The sequence below is a fragment of the Myotis lucifugus genome, unplaced genomic scaffold, assembly GCF_000147115.1.
Source record: "Myotis lucifugus unplaced genomic scaffold, Myoluc2.0 scaffold_397, whole genome shotgun sequence".
Classification (NCBI taxonomy): Eukaryota; Metazoa; Chordata; class Mammalia; order Chiroptera; family Vespertilionidae; genus Myotis; species Myotis lucifugus.
This window is the reverse complement of record NW_005871445.1, coordinates 544658-563785: the sequence shown is the minus strand read 5'-3', so window position 1 is coordinate 563785 and position 19128 is coordinate 544658. Positions and strand designations below refer to the sequence as shown.

Genomic DNA, 19128 nt, shown 5'->3' with positions numbered 1-19128 from the left:
AAGGGCTCCCATCCCATTGTTCAGGTCAGTTATTTGTTAGTTGTATTTTTAGGTTTCTTATTATTAATATATTATTAATGATTTTACAGAGAGGAAAGAGAAGGAATAGAGAGTTAGGAACACCGATGTCCGATGAGAGAGAAACATTGAGTTAGAAACATCGATGAGAAAAGAAACATTGATCAGCTGCCTCCTGCACACCTCCAATTGGGGATGTGCCCGCAACCAAGGTACATGCCCTTGACCGGAATCGAACCTGGGACCTTTCAGTCTGCAGGCCGACGCTCTATCCACTGAGCCAAACCGGTTAGGGCATGTTCAGGTTTTTATTCTGGAGCCATGAGAGAGAGTGTGTGTGTGTGTGTGTGTGTGTGTGTGTGTAATCAGCCTTTTAAAATATTCTAAAGTAAATGTTAAATACAGCTTTCAATTCCATGTATGACATCACCACCTTGCAGCAAATGTTTTCATCCCCTCTGGTTCCTTCCAATCTTTATGGCTACAAATGTCATTTCTACCTGGTGGTAATCAAATTATGACTTCATTTTGCATTCCTCGTTCTTCATCTAGCTGCCTCTTGTAAATATCTTCTTCTCGCTATGTGGTCTTCAGTGTCAGCATTCTGATTGGCCCATGGTAGCCCAGCACGGTGATACACAGTTCTCTGTAACAGCTTCCCTCCTCTTGGAAACTTGGGTTGTTTCTCGTTTCCCAGGTTAGAAATGACACGCAGTGGTGTTGGGGGTGGTGGGGAGATGACATAGCGAAGTCCCATTTTTGCTGTCTAAGGATCTCCTGAAATTCTGACTGCAGCTTTTCACCTGTGGACCACGGAGGATTATTAACTTAAACCCCAGTGGGTGTGTTCTGTGTCTATGAGAAGGTGAATTCAACTTTTCTTCTACCTGGTCTGATGGATATTTGGGGGAACCCAATAAATCTTGGGCATCCTGGAACGCAAATGTTGTGGGGGAGGAGGGACCCAGTATCCTGTACAATTGAAATTTTAGCATCTATTTCTCCTAACCTTGAACAAATTAGGAGGAAGTCCTTGTGAGGAACCAAGCGTGGCCGTTCATCAGTACTGAGGGCCGCCTGAGGAGCCTAGGTTTAGCTTGGGTGTCAGTTTGGTGAGAACGTGGGCGCTCAGCTCTCTGCAGACTCACAGGAGCTCTCTCAGCCTCACTCAGTAACTTTACTGAAGGCCTGCACCGTGTGTGGGGCACTGTGCCGGGCACCGACGGGGAGGAGAAAAGGTGTTCTGCTCTCGGGGAGCGGTGGTCTGGCTTTGGAAACCAACCCCTTAAACTTTCAGCCCCAGCCATGTTCCCTGCCTTAACCAGGGACCATTCACTGCCAGGAACAGAGAACCACCAGGTCCACCAGCAGGAGAAAGTAATTCTCAACAGGAAGCGGCTGGGCCACTGTGACTGCAGAGCCACTAGAGCCCCCCGCCCCCCGCACCCTTCCAACCCCTCCAAACCCCCCCCCCCCCCCCGTTTTTCTCTGGCCCTGGTGGTTTCTAGCCTCTTTCCCGTGCACCGCCTCTCTCAGCCTGTTTCTCCCAGCAGCACAGCTTTCTCAATGCTCTTTTTTATTGTGGAAAAACATACACAACATAAAATTGACACAAAATAAAAAAGAGGCCTTCCAGGCCGCTTCTCCATCCCAACACCATTGCATGTCATTTCTAACCTGGGAAGCTAGAAACAACCCAATTTTACAAGAGGAGGGAAGCTGTTACACAGTAAGTACATCCACAACGTTATACAACCATCACATCCACTTGCAGAGCATGTTTTCGTCATCCCAAGCAGACACTGTCCCCATTACACAGTAACCCCATATCCCCCTCCCCAGCCCCCAGGAACCTCTGTTTTATTTTCGGTGTCTATGAGTTATTTGTCTATTCTAGGAACCTCATGTGAGTGGAATTACATCATATCTGTCCTTCTGTGTCCGGTTTATTTCACTTAGCGTAGTGTTTTCAAGGTTCATCCACATCCTAGCAGGTTTCCGTGCTTCATTGCTTTTTCTGGCTGAATAACATTCACTGTGTGCATATACCACAGTTTATCCGTTTATCTACCGATGGGCGCTTGGATTTTTACACTTTTTAGCTAGTGTGAATAATAGTGCTATGCACATGGGTGTGCAAGCATGTGCTCAAGTCCCTGCATTCAGTTCTTGCGGGTGTATTAGCAAGGAGTGGAATACACATCTACATTTCCACCGGCAGCACAGGCTTCCAGGTTCTCCACATTCTCACCAACACTGCTTCTCTTCTCTTTGGTCATAGCCACACTGGTGGGTGTGCAGTGGCATCTCATCGTTGTTCACTAATGAGTGATGATGTTGAGCATCTTTTCCTGTGCTGCGTGGCCATTTGTGTGTCTTCTTTGGTGAAATGGTATTCAAGTCCTTAGACAATGTTTTCATGGGTTGTTTGTTTTATTGTTTAGTTGTAGGAGTTCTTCACCTATTCTGGTATTACTCCCTTACCAGATATGATCTGCAAATATATGGGTTGTCTTCTTACTCTGCTAATAGTGTCCTTTGATGCACAACAGTTTTTAGTTTTCGTGAAGTTTAATTTATCTATTTTGTTGTTGTTGTTGCCTGCATTTTTAGTGTTATATCTAAGAAATAATTACCAAGTCCAGTGTCAGGAAGATTTCACCCTACATTTTCTTCTAAGAGTTTTATAGTTGTAGCGTTAACGTTTATGTCCATTTGGAATTAATTTTTGTAAATGGTATTAGGTAAGGGTCCAGCTTCATTCTTTGCCTGTGAATATCCAGTTTTTCCAGCACCATTTGTTGAAAAGACTGTCCTTTTCCCACTGAACGATCTTGGCGCCCTTATTGAATGTCAATTGACCATGTACGCAAGGGGCAATTTCTGGGCTTTCTCTTCTGTCTCATTGAGCTGTATGTCTGTCCTTGTGCCAGAATGACGATTAAAATGTTGACAATACAGTGTCTTTTCTTTCTAAAAAGCCTTCATTGGCTGCTCATTGCAATTCACATCCAGGCCCTTTACAAATTCCTACGAGAACCTGCATGACCCCGTCCTGCCTGCCTCTCCCACCTTCTCTCTTGCACTCACGCACCGTGCTTCAGACACCTGGCCTTCTCTTGGTGCCTAGAACACAGGTTTCTCTGTCCCAGGGCCTTTGCACTTATTATTTCTTCCCCCCAGCACTTCTCTTGGTTGGTCACAGTGTAAATGCCACCTCCTCAGAGACGCCTCCCTGACCACCTATCTAACGTGGTCTCCCTCTCCGTGTTATTCATTCTCTAACTCAGCATCCTGTTCCTTTCCTTTAGAGCAGTGGTTCTCAACCTGTGGGTTGCGACCCCTTTGGGGGTCGAACGACCCTTTCACAGGGGTCGCCTAAGACCATCGGAAAACACATATATAATTACATATTGTTTTTGTGATTAATCACTATGCTTTAATTATGTTCAATTTGTAACAATGAAATTGGGGGTCACCACAACATGAGGAACTGTATTAAAGGGTTGCGGCATTAGGAAGGCTGAGAACCACTGCTTTAGAGTGTTATCACAATTTTTATATTTGTTTCATTTATTTGTTTGGCAACTACTCTCTCACCCAGTAGAGTGAGGGTGGGATCTGTCTGTCTGTCATTGTGTGCTTCTAGGCCCTGTCATGTACTAGTCTCATTCATGTCTTTATGACTAAGTTGATTTTCAGCCCCTCAGTCTCCCTGGTCTTGCAGCTCTATTGCCCATTATTCATTCTTGGGCCCTAATTTCAAAATCCAAGTAGCACATTATGGATTGGCCGGTCTGGTTCAGGTACCTATCCCTGATTCAAACAGTTGGGTTCAGGGCATTGGGGTCATGTGATATAAACAGGGCCCCTGTCTCCTCAGCAACGTTAGTGGATAGGGCAGATTCTCTCTGGAGAGGGTGTAGTCCAAAGTCAGTTTCAAAGAGTATGAGCTGGGCAGGAACTCCCCTAAATGTGTCTTTTACGTCCCCTCATATAGTAGATGATTTAAAAGCACAAACTAGCCGAAACCGGTTTGGCTCAGTGGATAGAGCGTCGGCCTGCGGACTGAAAGGTCCCAGGTTCGATTCCGGTCAAGGGCATGTACCTGGGTTGCGGGCACATCCCCAGTAGGAGATGTGCAGGAGGCAGCTGGTCGATGTTTCTCTCTCATCGATGTTTCTAGCTCTCTATCTCTCTCCCTTCCTCTCTGTAAAAAATCAATAAAATATATTTAAAAAAATTGTTATTTAAAAAATAAAAAATAAAAAAAAAAATAAAAGCACAAACTAGCCCTGGCCTGAGCAGTGGTTAGAGCGTTGGCCAGTGGACTGAAGGGTCTCAGGTTTGATTTCGGTCAAGGGCACATGCCTCAGTTGCAGACTTGATCCCTGGCCCTGGTCGGGGCGTGTGTGGGAGGCAACCTATCGATGTGTCTCTCTCACATCAATGTTTCTCTTTCTCAGTGTCTCCTCCTCCCTTCCACTCTCTCTAAAAATCAATGGAAAAAATATCCTCAGGTGAGAATTAACAAAAATAAATAAATAAACTCAAACTAAAAGCACCTGGTGAAAATTTCTTCCTCTGCTAGTGGCCTGTTTTCCTGGCACTTGGTAAGTCCCATAAACAAGGATATAGATTATAAACTCCCTAAAAATAGGAACTATGTCTCTTTATTTATCACTGTATTCCTAGCACCAAGACAATGCTCAGCTTTGGTTACTTAGTAAACACTGATTGAATGAGTGAATGGTTCAATTTGGTTGAAATTTAGAGAGTAGCCTAACCCATCAAAACATACATAAAGGAAAGGGAAAGCAAGCCTCTTTGATTCCCCCACCCCAGAATACAGCTAGATCATTAGCGTGGGGTGCTTTCCATCTCAAGCGGATGCCAGTCTTCTTCTCGATGAATTGAACGTCTCGTCTCCCGTGGCAGCATTCTGCGCCAGGACAGCTGTTACCCCATCGACCGTTCTTCATCGCCGTCTATTGAAATCTGTCAGGAAAAGCATAAGATTGTTTGTAGCTGTTATTGATCTCTTCTTGGCCTTTGACTCAGTAGGTAAGACACTGATGCATTAGGAATGAAACATGGCATGGGCACAATATGGACCTCTCCCCTGCCTTCACCTGGATGTTTCTGGGAAGTCACAGTCTGCAGGTGACTTCAAGCCAGGATAGCAGGTCCTGTATCGTCCCTTCCCTTTTCATCCTGAGCCTAAGGACTGAAGCCTGCACTGGACACTGCCTGCCCCCTGCCGTGTGGGAAGGAAACCTGTCAGCCCTTATCCGAGGAGGGCATGGTTTTGTTGTTCTGGATTGGGGGGGGGGGGCTCAAGGGTATTGGTCTGTGCTATTTAATTGTCAAAAAAGGGCTTACGGAGGACTCACTCAGCATCTGCAGATTTTCACATTTGAGGTGTCGACTGTTTGAAGCCTCCTGAAGTCTGTGTTTTTGCTCAGGCCCAAAGCTGAATCGCGCCTGTGGACTGTGGCGAAGGACGACTCGGCCAGTGGGGGATTGAGCTGCCTGTCCAGCACCCCTAACTCAGCGTGGTTTTGTTCTCTCCGCGAGGGCTCAGTAGCTTTTTTTGTTTTCATGGGTATTTGATGGGAGAAATTATATTCCATGTGGTTTACCAAATTGAGAGATTAGTGAAAGTGCTAGTATATTTCCCTCGGGAACAACAGAGCTTCAGTATTCCACAGCTACAATCACAGTGTTGACAGCTGTTCTTAGTATTTAACTGGCTTGGATCTAAGTCTTTTAGAGCAGGTTGACTCACGTGGGTACCACAACATTCATCTTAGAGCATTCACGAGTGAGGTAACCTGGTTTAAAGCTGTGGGGACTCCGGGGGACATTTGTGATGCCTTTGTGTGTGATGGGAATGCTCACTTGGCACCCTTTCCAAGGCTGAAATTATTGCAACTATTTTTGGTGAGGTGGAACTTGGAGACCTTAGCCATGTAATTACGCATGCATTAGGATGGACCAGAAATCTTTTATTACTATTATTATGGTGTTGTTGCTGTTATTAGCGTCCACATTTATGGGATGCTCACTGTGCACCAGTCACTGAGATAACTGCTTTCCCCGCATTTACCAGTTTACCCCACAGACTGCCTGGGCGGGAGGGGGTGCTGCATTCGCATACTGTGGTCCCCCCTCCCTATTTTTTTCCTTTCCCTTCCCCACGTCCACAGGCTTTACACACTTGTTGCAAAGTGCACGTCTTGTGTCTTTTTAAAATTTTCTAAAATTTTATTTTGGTTTCATAGTAAAAAATGATATACATCCTTCTTTAGTTTTCTGGATCACAGGTAGCATTTCTTCCATAGCTACTTGTTGGGTTTTTCTTTTTCTTTTTACAAAATCTGCAAACTATTGAGACCTTGTGTCTTTCAACGGACAGTCCAGACAGTCCGTGTAACTGGCCCTAGGCACGCATTGTCCTTTTAGGGGCTGCAGCTTCGGCTGAGCAGCTGGGTGGCTGCTGATGGTGCAGAGCTGCCTGATCCGCTTCCCGGGTCTGGCTGGTGCTCATCTTGTAAGGCTCTACCGGAGCAAGAGGGACGCCCCTGCTTGTCCTATGGCTGCTCGGAACCAGGGGCTCCAGGACTAGCCTGTAGGGCAGGAGCCTGGGGGCTCCCGGTAGCCCAGGTGGAAGAGGAGTTTGAAGCAATGTTTGCTCAGCTCTTTACATGCGCTGGAGAAAATGGTGTCAGTGTGGGTTCAGGAACTGGATGGAGATTATGAAGAGGGGAACCTCTCCCCACCCCCAACCACCCTCTGGTGGCTGACTGCTCTGCTGCAGGGCACCCCTGCCTTCCTCCCGCCTGTACACTCGGCTGAGGAAGACTGCACTTTCTAAAATGGGCTTTCTCTTCCTCCCTCTCACTTCCTGCCTAGTGTTTTCTTGGAGAAGTGCTAGTGAGACTGCGGCTGCCTTAAAATGCAATGCCCATGCAGGAGAAGGATGACTCCCAGTGTTTTACTGGGACTCTTAAAAAAAGAAAGAGAGAGAGAGAGGAAGGGAGAGGGAGAGAGAGATCGAGAGATCGAAACATCAATGATGAGAGAGAATCATGGATCGGCTGCCTCCTGCACACCCCCTACTGGAGATGGAGCCCACAACCCAGTCATGTGCCCTGACCAAGAATCAAACCTGAACTCCTGGTTCATGGGTCGATGCTCAACCACTGAACCACACCGGCCAGGCTACTGTGACTCTATACAACCCCAGTGTCTCCTGGCCAAAATGAGATAGCAGAGGGAGGGATAAAGTGCCCTCCAACTTCCTGTGCTGGCAATAAAGCCGGTGACCACCGATGTTTTTCAGTTCTTCACTGGCCCGAGAAGAAGTATAAATGCCCCAATATTTGGCCTGAATTGTCATCTTTTTGCTGCATCTCCACAGGTATTTTACTGCAAAGTTGGATCCCAGGAACTGCCAGTCAGGCGTTATCTTAATGAGGACTTCCAGGCAGATACATTTTGAAATGGAGGGTTAGGTGCCAGTACTCATCCCGACTGGCCTCACATTTCTCAGTTAAATAGTAGGAAGGTCATCTGTTACAGAAAGGGTGTTTCTGGGTGGTGACTGACAAGTCAAGGACAAGGAGGGAGATGTCATGGGAAGTGGGAAAGGAATGGATGGAAGAAGTGACGATGGCTATGTCCAGAGCATGAGCTGGCTGTGGGCCTGGTACCACGGGAGCTTTTGTTTCTCCGAGTGCAGACGAGGGAGAAGGAGAGGGAGAGGCAGGGGAGATTGGGAGCTGGTGCTGGACTCGGTGGGCAGGAGAAGTCAGCAGAGCCCAAGATCCGTGTGTCAGTCAGTGCAGCGTTGGGGTGATTAGCCACAGATGCCCCAGCAGGAACAGGCACCCAAGAGAGCCAGACAGCACAGTACTGTCCTGACGAAGCCCTGCCAGTGAGTGGAAGCGTGATTGGGGGTTTTGTAGTGGGCGCCAGAGCCGTGAAGGCAAGTGAAGTTATTAGATTTGACAAAGCAGAAGGCCCTGTGCTCCGAACACCAGATAATTCATTGTGATGGATGTGGAGTTCGCTGAGGATGGTGGCCAAGGACTGATGATGGTAAAAAAACAATCTGCGCCCAGATCCGAGGCCTGGGTGGTTCTTCAGCCAGCATTACCCCGCTGGGGAGTCTTCTAACCACTCCGGGGCTCTCACCGGTGCCAGGTGCACAGCACCTCAGCAGCCTGACCTCACCGTCAGGGATGGCTCATTATACCCACTTTTAAGACCTGCCCCCCCCATACACACACACACACACACACACACTTCTTTAAATTGACATATTTAAACTGTCTTGCATCCCTCCAAACAGTACTTTCTAATTCATTGGTGTGTGGGTGTGTGTGTGTGTGTGTGTGTGTGTGTGTGTGTTCTGCATATACAGGGTCAAATGGGTCTTCTTGACCAGTATGTGTATTTTTTTAATCTGCTTATGTTGGAAATCATCTCTCAAAGGTCCCATAAATCTCCCAGAATAAATTGCATTACAGCAATGAAACCTTCTCCAGTTCCCTGAGGCAGAGTTGGCTGTCCGGCCCCTGACCTCCCCCAGCACCCCATCCGTGCTTCTGTTGTGGCATCTAACCAGGTTGTGCGGTGATTTATCTGTTTATGTCTCTCACTCCCACTGGTCTGCGTGCTGCTCCAGGCCAGGGATCGTGTTGCATTTGTCTTTATAAGCCCAGCAATTAGCACAGGCTCCGAAAAAGAGGTTCTTGATCAGGTTTGCAGGACAGACAAATGTTTAAACAGGGCTTCTGGGTGTGTAAAGGCAGCATTAACATGGCCTCACTATGCTAACTACAAACAAGCAGAGCATTTTCTATTAATGATATTGTTACATATGTTGTTTAACATTTATGGCGCACTTCCTAAGCCCAGGCACTGTTCTAGGCTCATTACATGCTTTATTTGATCGCATCCTCTCCACGAGCCTAGAAGTGGCTGCACTCACTGTCCCCATTTTGAAGATAAGGAAACTCACATTTAGAAAGGAAAAACTAAGGGGTTTGCCCAAGATTACACAGCTAATAAGTGTGGAACTGAGGTTTGAACCTGATCGGTTGAATACCAAAGCCCATAGTCATAACCACTCATTTCAAAGAAAGGAGATGGGTGGTGGGGGTTATTTTAAAGACATACTTTACATACACTTTTGGAGAATTTATTCTGGGTTAAAGTACTGTTTCTGTGATTTCTATACCTGCTGGCATGTGCACAGTGCATGATGAACAGACTACAGGGAGGCCCAGCCCCGCCTTGGAATGGAAACCGACACCAACCCAAAGCCACAGAGCAATTCCATAGAGAGGAAGAGAGCCTTTGTTTTTGAAAAATTATGCATTTGTATTAGTTTAGTAATATTCTCATTGAATTGCCTATAATATTAAACTAGTAGTACTTTCATTTATAATAGTTAATGAATAACATTTTGTGCTTCCTGTTTCTTACGTTTTCTTTTAAGTTAATTTGTTAAATCATACAAATAGATATTATTGCTTGGATGTTACTTTCTTCCAGAAACAAACCATCTAATACATTGAACACTGTTACAGTTTTGGCTGGTGTGTTGAAGTACAGCGTTCCCACTGGGTTTAGAGTATTTAACTCCCTGCAGGAGTTTCAGCCTGAGAACGGACGTGGCCCTGGTCACCCAGAGTTGCATCCGTGTTCAGCATGTCGCAGTCCTGCCCCGTAGGACTTCCCTGTGGAGCCGTGTGATCTGTCCCATGTGGTCGCCTCATGTGGTCACTTGAAATGTGACTAGTGCCACTGAGAAACTGGATATTTTTCACTTTATTTTAATTAATTTAAAATCAAATGTAAATGGTGCCAGTGGCTATAGTGCTGGATGGTGTGAGAACGCTGAAGGGACCCCTCCCGGTGCCTGGCAGATCCCAGCCACATCATTTGGTTTGTCTTCCTTTTTCTCTTGGTGCGTGACCATTTCCGATGTAAGACAAAATTAAGTAAAATAAAATGAAAATCGTGTCATCTTTTCTTAGCATTGCTGACGTTAAATACATGCTAATACCCCTGAACTTCTGCACCAAAACGAATACAAGAGAATTCTGCTCCTGCCCAGCCCGGCATGGCTCAGCGGTTGAGCGTCGACCAGGAGGTCACAGTTTGATTCCCGGTCAGGGCACATGCCCGGGTTGTGGGCTCCATCCCCAGTGTGAGGTGTGCATGAGGCAGCCGATCAAGGATTCTTTCTCATCATCAATGTTTCTATCTCTCTCTCTCCCTCTCCCTTCCTCTCTGAAATCAATAAAAACATATTTTTTAAAAAAAGAGAGAATTGCCCTTCCTTCTTCTCTCTCTGCTTGCCTGTGAGTGAGCTTCACAAGCTTCAGGGACGGCCCTGCCTTCTCAGGAAACCTCTGAGCCAGGGCGGCTCTGTGGGTAGTGCCCTGACACCGTGATCAGTTCTACAAACAGTTGTCGGTACATTCAGGTTTCTTTCTCATCTTAAAATAACTTTCATTGTGTATATTTTTCTAGAAAATTTCCATTTCATTGCAGTTTTGGGTAATATTTGCATAGTTTCGTGTGACATTCTCTCATCATTTAAAAATCTCTCTCTTCTTAGTGGTTGTGTCTTCTTTATTATCATTCTGTGTGTGAGTTTGTTCTTTGTTTTTAAAATCAGACTTGCCAGTGATCTCTTGCATGTGTTTATCAATTCCACTCTTTCTAAATCTGTCATTTCTTGATTCCTCCCCTGCTCTCCTGGGTTTATTCCATTGTTCTCTTTTGTATCTTCTAGAGCTTAATGAGTAAGTAGTTCATTGTTTTTATTCTTTCTGGTTTAATAATGAAAGCATTTAAGATTATGAATTTTCCTGTAAATATAGCATCTGTTGCATTATCTGTTTTAATATGTACTATTCTCATTGTTGGTTTCTGAATAGTGTCCAATTTTATTTTTCCTGTTTGACCCAAGAATTTTTTCAGATGTATATTTTTTAATTCCCAATTTTATTAATCTTTGATAATTTCTCATTCAGTGGCAACATGCTAAAAAATGATTAGTTCCATTTCTGTTTTATAGAATTTATTCATGTTTGCTTTCTATCCAATACTTGATGATTTTTAAGAGTTTAGTCAATATTCTTAAAAGGTATGTATCCTCTGTTGTACCTTGATCAATTAAGTTTTTGTCTATTAATTATGCTTATTAATTTTACTCTTCTATAAATTCTTACTAGTGTTTGTTTTGACCTATCAGGAAGAAACATACTGAAATTTCCTATTATAATTTTATACACTCTATTTATAATAGTTGTTGTTTTATAGTAAGTCTGTAATTATTATGCTTTGAGAGTAGATGGATTTACTTGTCCATGTACTATAACTTTTTTAAATTTGGTATTTTTTAAGTTCTACCATCTGACTTTATTATTCCCTCATCATTTTCTTTTCTTTTTTCCACCTCACCATGAATATTTTTTCCTTTCCTTCCTCTTTCACGATTGTTTTATTGATTTTAATCTGTCTCTTGCTGGCAGTTGGATTTCAGTTATGTCCTAATCTTTGAGTCTTATTTCCCCGCTAACGGGGTGTAGCCCATGCATGCTTATTGACATGTCTGTGCTGCTCCCCCTGTTGACCTCCAGGGAGGGTCCAGGTTCCCCTTTGTCATCCTCCTTTGCCCTCTCCCTCCCTCCTCCCCTCAGGAATGCAGATCTGATTGAGCAGATTAAAGCGCATCCTACTGAACGCCTGGGTGGGCAGAGCTGCATTCACAAAGGGCAGAGCACGCGAGGGAATGTCCTTAGTGGACTCTTCTCCCAGAAGAGTAACCGGCCGGAGGTGCGCTGTGCGGGAGGCCGACAGCTGCCGGCTCTGCTGGCTTCGGACCGGGAGGGTCTCAGACTGCCTAGCTCTCCAGTTTGTTTCTAAACCTTTCGGGCCAGCCTACAAACTGATGTTCTTGTCCTTTTTTTAATATATATTTTTTATTGGTTCTAGAAAGGAAGGGAGAGGGAGAGATAGAAACATCAGTGATGAGAGAGAATCAGTGATTGGATTGAGCCCAGGCATGTGCCCTGACCGGGAATCCAACTGTGACCTCCGGGCTCACAGGTTGACTCTCAACCACTGAGCCACACCGGCCGGACCAAACTGATATTCTGATGGACTCTTTTGGGGGCATTTTTTTGAGTATCTAATTTTTGTTCACTATGAAATGTGGTCTGCATTTCAAAATTCAGAAACTATGCTTTGCATCTTGAAAGCTGGTCACAGATTGTTCCATATCATAGATCCACTGTCCTCCCAAAGCGTCACAGTGATTAGCCACTGCCTGAAATTTCCTTGTGCTTTTGCAGTAAATTTGTTTCAAGGAACATCTGCCCGGATACCTCAGCTGTCTCCACATTTTAAATTACGGGCTTGTCATAGGTTCAGTGATTTTTGTTTCTTTGTTCCTCCTTGTGGGGTGGATCAGTTGCCTTAGAACAGCAGCTTGCGGCTAAGAGCAAGTTTATTCACTGTCACATCCAGCCCCACATTCTAAGTCAGTGGCCGGCTCTGCCCCACACGTGTGGGCTCGCAGTCAACCCACTGTCCTCACTGTGGACATCAAGGCCTCTCGGTCATCGAGGCCCTGGCCCGTGGAGCGGGCGGGAGGTGTGGGAGAGGCGGCCCTCTCTAGGGGCCTGGGCCCGCATGCCACTGGACCTCTGACCCACCTGCAGGTGGAAAGAATGAAGCCCAAGGGCCCCCTGCAGGAAACGTGGTCCAGCCACGTGTCTGGCTGCTGCTCCGTTACTGTGGGACGTGGCGGGCATGGATTTTGGTGGCAGTCAGAACTCTGTACCACGTGGAAGGAGTTGGGGGAGAAGGTTCTAGGTACTGGGCTCTGGCTGTTGAGATGGGCTCTCGGAGGCACTGCTCCATTGCTTGCCAGATCTCCTTCCAGCGAAGGGAAGCGTTTACAGGGTGTACAGGTTTAAGTGGTCGGGTCCGAGGTTTATGAGAATCACAGAAGGAAAACTGCGGATAGAAACGGCGTCTCTGCTGTGTTGACAGGATTTCCCCTGTTGTTGTTGTTCATCTCCTCGCTCACTGGAGCACCATCTCCTCTCACGTCAGCGGGTGTACCAGCCCTCGCCAGGCACCAGCATGGCACCCTCCCCCTATGAAGCCAGCGGCCAGAGCCGGCTGAGAGCTGGGGCTGCCACTCTGCGCGCCAGCCTGGACCCCTCTCCCAGGGCAACTGGAGGGGCCTTCCCACCGCTGCCTGACCCCCCCACACACACCCAGGGCCACAGGCTCTGCCGGCATGAGCTCAGGGTGGCTGCCTCCCCCTTACACACCCTGATCCGGATTCCTTGGCCCCACCTTCCCTGGTTTCTTGTGTGAGTAATGAATTCTCTGTTTCCAGGGCTGGCATAGATCTTACCCCAGTTTTACTTTCCTTTGTCCTTTCAGTAGGAATTTGGCCTTCCTCGATTTCCATATTCCTCGTTTGATAAATATTTCATGAACATCTATACCAGTGATGGCGAACCTATGACACACGTGTCAGAGGTGACTCTCGAACTCATTTTTTTGGTTGATTTTTCTTTGTTAAATGGCATTTAAATATATAAAATAAATATCAAAAATATAAATCTTTGTTTTACTATGGTTGCAAATATCAAAAAAATTTCTATATGTGTCACGACACCAGAGTTAAGTTAGGGTTTTTCAAAATGCTGGCACGCCGAGCTCAAAAGGTTCGCCATCACTGATCTATACCGTGTGCTTAGCTTGGGGGGTGCAGTGGTGAGAAGAAAACTAGTCCCCGCCCCTGTGGAGCTTCTCAGGGGGCAGAGGGAGTGGTGAGGAGAGACGGCATGAAGGGAGCTCCACAAAGAAATGGGAGCACAGTTCGGAGTTGCGGACTGACAGGGCTCGTTTCCCAGGCACCAACCGGGGTCAGGGAAGCCCCCTGAGCGGGATGCGGTGAGATTGAATGAGGAGGAGGCGTTCACGAGGGGAGGGTGGGGGAGGGGGCGTCCCAGGCGAGGGGGTGATGCGTGCCCATCCTCGGGTGGACGGAGTGGGGTGCTGGGATAGGCAGGGTTGTGGGGCGATCCGGTTTGCAGTTTGCTGAGATCACCGGCTGCAGTGTGAGGAGTGGGTGGGAGAACAGCGATGGTGGGTGGCTGTGTGCACCCGTGAGGAGGCGGTTGCCGTCGTCCGGGTGAGAGATGGCTGGGGTTGGATGAAGGTGGCTGGGGGAGATGGTAGAGGTGACAGCGTTAAGCAGGTCAGCTTGAGGTCTGAGTTCAGTGTCTGAGTTTTATGATCAGAAGTTCAGAGAGAGCTAAGTACCTTCTAACCATCCAATCGTTAAACAAGTCCTTCCTTTCTTCTTCTTGAACCTTTTAAATGAGATGAGCAATAAGCTTCTCATTCTCATCTCAACAAAGGAAAGGGCATTATTGCTGGCCCAGCAGTGTCCACACATTGAGTTTACGTCTCATGTGAATGAATGAGTGAATCACTGCAGGGCTCTCAGCTCCTCTTCCAAGCCTCTGAGTCCTGGGTGAGGCTGGCCGCCGTGAGGACTAGATCTGCCAACCTCCAGTCTCCCAGAGTCCGATGTCAGACATTACTAATTGATGGCAGCTCTTGCTCTCCAGATGTGTCCTCAGAATGCTGCCCCCAAAGCCCCTGAGGCAGCCTATGCCAGTGACACTGGACTTGAAACCTACATGCTAGTCCCTCCATTTTAATAGTGAGTGGAAGCTCACAAGCAAAGAAGTTAACACTGGGTCCTCTGTGCTTCCCCTGGGAGAATGGCAGTCACCCCAGGAGCTCTGGTGCTTTAGAATCGGCCTCTGCAGGTTAGGAAACTCGGGGTCCCAGGCCACTGTCGGGCTCCATAATGTGCTGTGAGACTCAGAACTTCCTGAAAGCTGCGAAGCTCACTGTGGTTCATCACAGTGAAGGGACCCAGATTAGAACCAGCCACGGAACTGACACAGGGACGGAGGCAGGAGAGCTAGTCCAGGTGCAGGTTCCACCTGCCTGCTCCGAGGGTCACGGACAGCGTTACACACGGAGTGTTGCCACCCAGGGGAGCTCACCTGAGTCTTGGTGTCCAGACGTAGACCTGATACCACGCGCCCCCAAGCCCCCGTTATAAAGGACGTCACTGTCCATGTGACTCCGAGCGGTGAACAGACACTCGGGGCATCTCCAGGCTTAGAGGTCACCTCCCAGGAGCTGAGAGCACAGGCGACCTCTCCTCGGCAAGGTCCCATTCTCCCCTGCATAGCCTCTTCCCTGCCTTCAGAGCACCAACAGCGTGAGGATCTGATCCAGGAATAGTGAAGCACACACACAAATCTTTTTATTTGCTTTTAAAAAATACTTTGCAAGATAAAGATTAGGCATAAAAACTGGACTTTGCCCAGCCGGCGTGGCTCAGTCCAGTGGTTGAGGGTCGACCTATGAACCAGGAGGTTACAGTTTGATTCCCGGTCAGGGCACATGCCCTGGTTGTGGGCTCAATCCCTAGTGGGGGGCATGCAGGAGGCAGCCAATCAATGATACCTCTCATCATTGATGTTTCTAGCTCACTTTCCCACTTCCCTCTCCCTTCCTCTCTGAAATCAATATATATATATATATATCTCCTGCGGGTTAGGTGTCTCTCCCTCACTTCAGCTCCTGAAGGCTGGGGGCTGGCCGTCCGAGGACCTGGCCGAGGGAGCTTCAGACAGACCGTTAGCTGCTAGGCAGGCCCGGCTCGCGTGGGACTTGGCTCACTCATAGGCCCGGCTCGCGTGGGACTTGGCTCACTCATAGGATGGATACAGACAGAGGGATGGATACAGACTGAGGGACGGATACAGACTGAGGGACGGATACAGACAGAGGGACGGATACAGACAGAGGGACGGATACAGACTGAGGGACGGATACAGACTGAGGGACGGATACAGACAGAGGGACGGATACAGACAGAGGGACGTTGTCGTGCTGAGCAGCTACCTAACCAAGCGCTCTCTTGTCCCAGCTTATTTCCAGCGATGCCGATGGAGCCATCCAGAGGGCCGGACGGTTCAGAGTGGAGAACGGCTCTTCGGACGAGGTAGGAAGCTCCCGGGCCCGGCGCTGTCACCAGGCGCAGGGCTATGTGAGCGCGCCGGGCGGGCTGGGCCCTCGCTACCCAGAAGTCGTGCCCGAGTGGAGCCGGGAAGGGTACACAGCTCCTCAGTGTTTCCTGAAGCAGAGCTGAGGGGGAGAGGCCGGTACTCTTTGTGTGAAGGTCCTATGATAGGGTGACACAGACCCTTTAACAGATCTGTACGGGAGCCAGGGAGACAGGAGATGGGACCAAAGGCCAATGGGACCACAGCCCTTTGTGCATGGCCCCCGGAGTCCCAGGCCGGCCTCTGGTCACTGCCCTGGAGAGAGAGGCCAGAAATCACTGTGGTTGCGAAATGCCCTCTCTATTCAGCAAGAACACGGAAAGGAGGCATTGCTGCCCCCACTCCTGGGCCAGGCCCTCACGCTGGGCTCTCAGTTGCTTTTCTTTCTTCTTTCAAACTTCCGCTGCCCGCTCTACCCCTTGGGGTCTCCCCTAGAACTGCAGAGGCCATGTAAGTGCCCCTGTTTTTTCTTTGCTGCCTCCTGGAGAGGTTGCCCGTCACCATGCTTCAGCAGACCCCAGCTTCGGGGCCACCTGGCCTGCCTGAGCCCCCGGTCCCCGCCTCCTGGGCTCAGGGCCCTGCGCAGGTAACCCAGCCTTTCCGAGCCTCGGCTTCACCATTTGCAGTGGAAACTGTCTGGGACGATGGAGAGGATTCCGAGAGCTGAGCCGGGGGAGCTGTGAGCACGGTGCCCGGCACAGAACGTGCACTCAGCACGTGACGGTTGTCACGGTAACAGTGGTGGTGATCATGGTCCTGGTGCCTGAGAGCCAGCCTCGCCCTCCTGGGCACCCTGCGTCCAATCCCTGGTGAAGGGCTATGGAGTCGCTCAAGGCCACAGCGTCTGGATGCTGTTGCCCATCTTCACCTTGGCCTTCATGGAGCACACCCAGGTTCACGGACGCCCACCTCACCTTGTCCTGTGAGGCCAGGGGGCGGTCCCGTCTCGGGCTGGGCCTCTGAAGAGGTGTCCACATGCTTCTTGTCCAGAGCGGTGTCCGCTGACCCGCACAGAAGAAGGGGCGCCAGGGGAATGTGCGCCCGAGGCTTGAGCACAGCCCTCCCCAAGGGCCCAGGGCGTCCCGGCCGCTCAGTCAGGAGCAGAAGCGCGAACCCTCCGTTTCTGGTGCTCAGGGTGCCAGCACCCGCCACGCTGAGCTTCTTTCTGCTTAGAGCACAGAGCCCGCAGAGGTTGCTCACCTCGAGAAGTCCTGCTGCTGCCAGAATTGGGCAAAACGTCAGCCCCGCCCCAAATGAACAGACTGCCCTGGGCTTTCCCCAGCCACACAGCTCGCCCCTGCCAGCACCCGCGCCCAGAGGAAAGCCACGCCTCCCAGGAAAGAGACACAGAGCCTCCAGGTGGGCCTCGCATCACCCCTCACTTGGATCATCACACAGTCCTCGCCCGGGGATGTCCCCTGGTCCTGCCACATGCTGGCGGCCATGTTCTGGGACCCCATGGGGGTGAGAAATCGCCTGTGGAGCGTGCTGGGCCGCAGCAGCCCTGAGCCAGCCTGCCCAGCCCCCGTGGCTCCACACTCACCCGCGGCGTGGGCAGCTCCCTTACATCTTTGGAACCGTTTGCTAGAAGGATCGATTTCACAAATCACTGTGGTCTGTTGTATCCCAAACACAGGCCCGTCTCCGATGGCCTCTGTGGGAAAGATGATAGCCAGGCTCGAACGTGGTCTCCAATTTGTTTCTGCCAAAGACACTGAGCACGAGCGCTCCATGCGGCACGTTGCTGTGGTTTGTATCCATGGTCTCGGGTAAAGCTTCTGGCCGGTGTTGCCGCCCAGCCTGGCAGGAGACCGGGGAAGACAAACAAAACAGGCAGGGCTGCGGCCCGAGTCAGAGGAGCAAGCAGGGCCTCGGAGCGCCATGTTGCTGCCTAAAAATGTCCAAACCCACGAACAAAGAAATGGCAAAACCACTGCACCATATTGATTTCCCTTTTATTATTGAACTAGAGGCCTGATGCATGAAATTCGTGCAAGGGGCTCCACCCTCGCAGCCGCGGTGGCTTCCTCAGCCCGAGGCAACTGCAGCCCCGGCTTCATTTCAAAGGTCATCCGGTCTAATTAGCATATTGCGCTTTTATTATTATAGATTTTAAGGATGCTCACTACAGAATGGATACTGTGTCAGATATATGATTTGCAGACGTTTTTTCTCATTTTGTAGGATGTCTCTTCACTTTCTTGATTGTGTCCTTTGAAGCACACACGTTTTTAAATGTGATGGTGTCTCCTCCATCTATTTTTCTGTTGCCTGTGTGTCTCGTGTCATATCTCAGAAACCATTGCCTAACCCAAGGTTGCTTGGTCGTTTTTTATAGTTTTTGTGGACATTACCTTAAAATGTTAAATTTGCCTTTTATTTTTTCACCATTGTCAGCGTAATGGCTTCGCTGCCTGTGGCTGGTACTCCAGTGCGTGACTTTGTGGTGCCCCTGGTGCTGCGTTTCTCGTGTGCCATTCCTGGTTCGGGTGTCGGAGAGCTGCCTGGTGCATGCGGGGGACGCACACACGGGAATTCGTGTCAGGATTGGAGGGAGGGTTCGCACTCACTTTCTCCAGACACCTTTAAATTCCCAGCTTGAAACTTTTTTTAATCCCCCCCCCCCCCCCCCCCCGGGATTGAGGAAGGAGGTGTAAACTTAAATGGAGGGTGGGTCCCTGTCTCCCTTCCCGGGAAAATCCCCACCCAGGTGGCCAAGGGGCGGGGGAGGTCCCCGGGGTTCTTCGGGGAAAAAAAGGGCTCTTCTGGGGGCCCCCCCCCCCCTTCAGGGGGGGCGCCCCTTCAGGGGCCCCACCGGGAGTGGGAGGGGGGGGGCTCCCCGTCCACCTGGACCCTGGGGCAAGGGGTCCCTGGGGGAATTTGATTCTTTTGCCTTTTTTGCCCCCCGGGA

General features: G+C 49.1%; 1 protein-coding gene across 1 annotated transcript in view; it reads left to right on the top strand.

The window, feature by feature from the left end:
* Nucleotides 1–19128, top strand: part of GARNL3 (GTPase activating Rap/RanGAP domain like 3) — an 81747-nt gene that overhangs the window by 16100 nt on the left and 46519 nt on the right. The window contains 1 exon segment of the mRNA XM_006102097.3: nucleotides 16082–16156. Within this exon segment, the coding sequence (XP_006102159.2) occupies nucleotides 16082–16156 (75 nt within the window).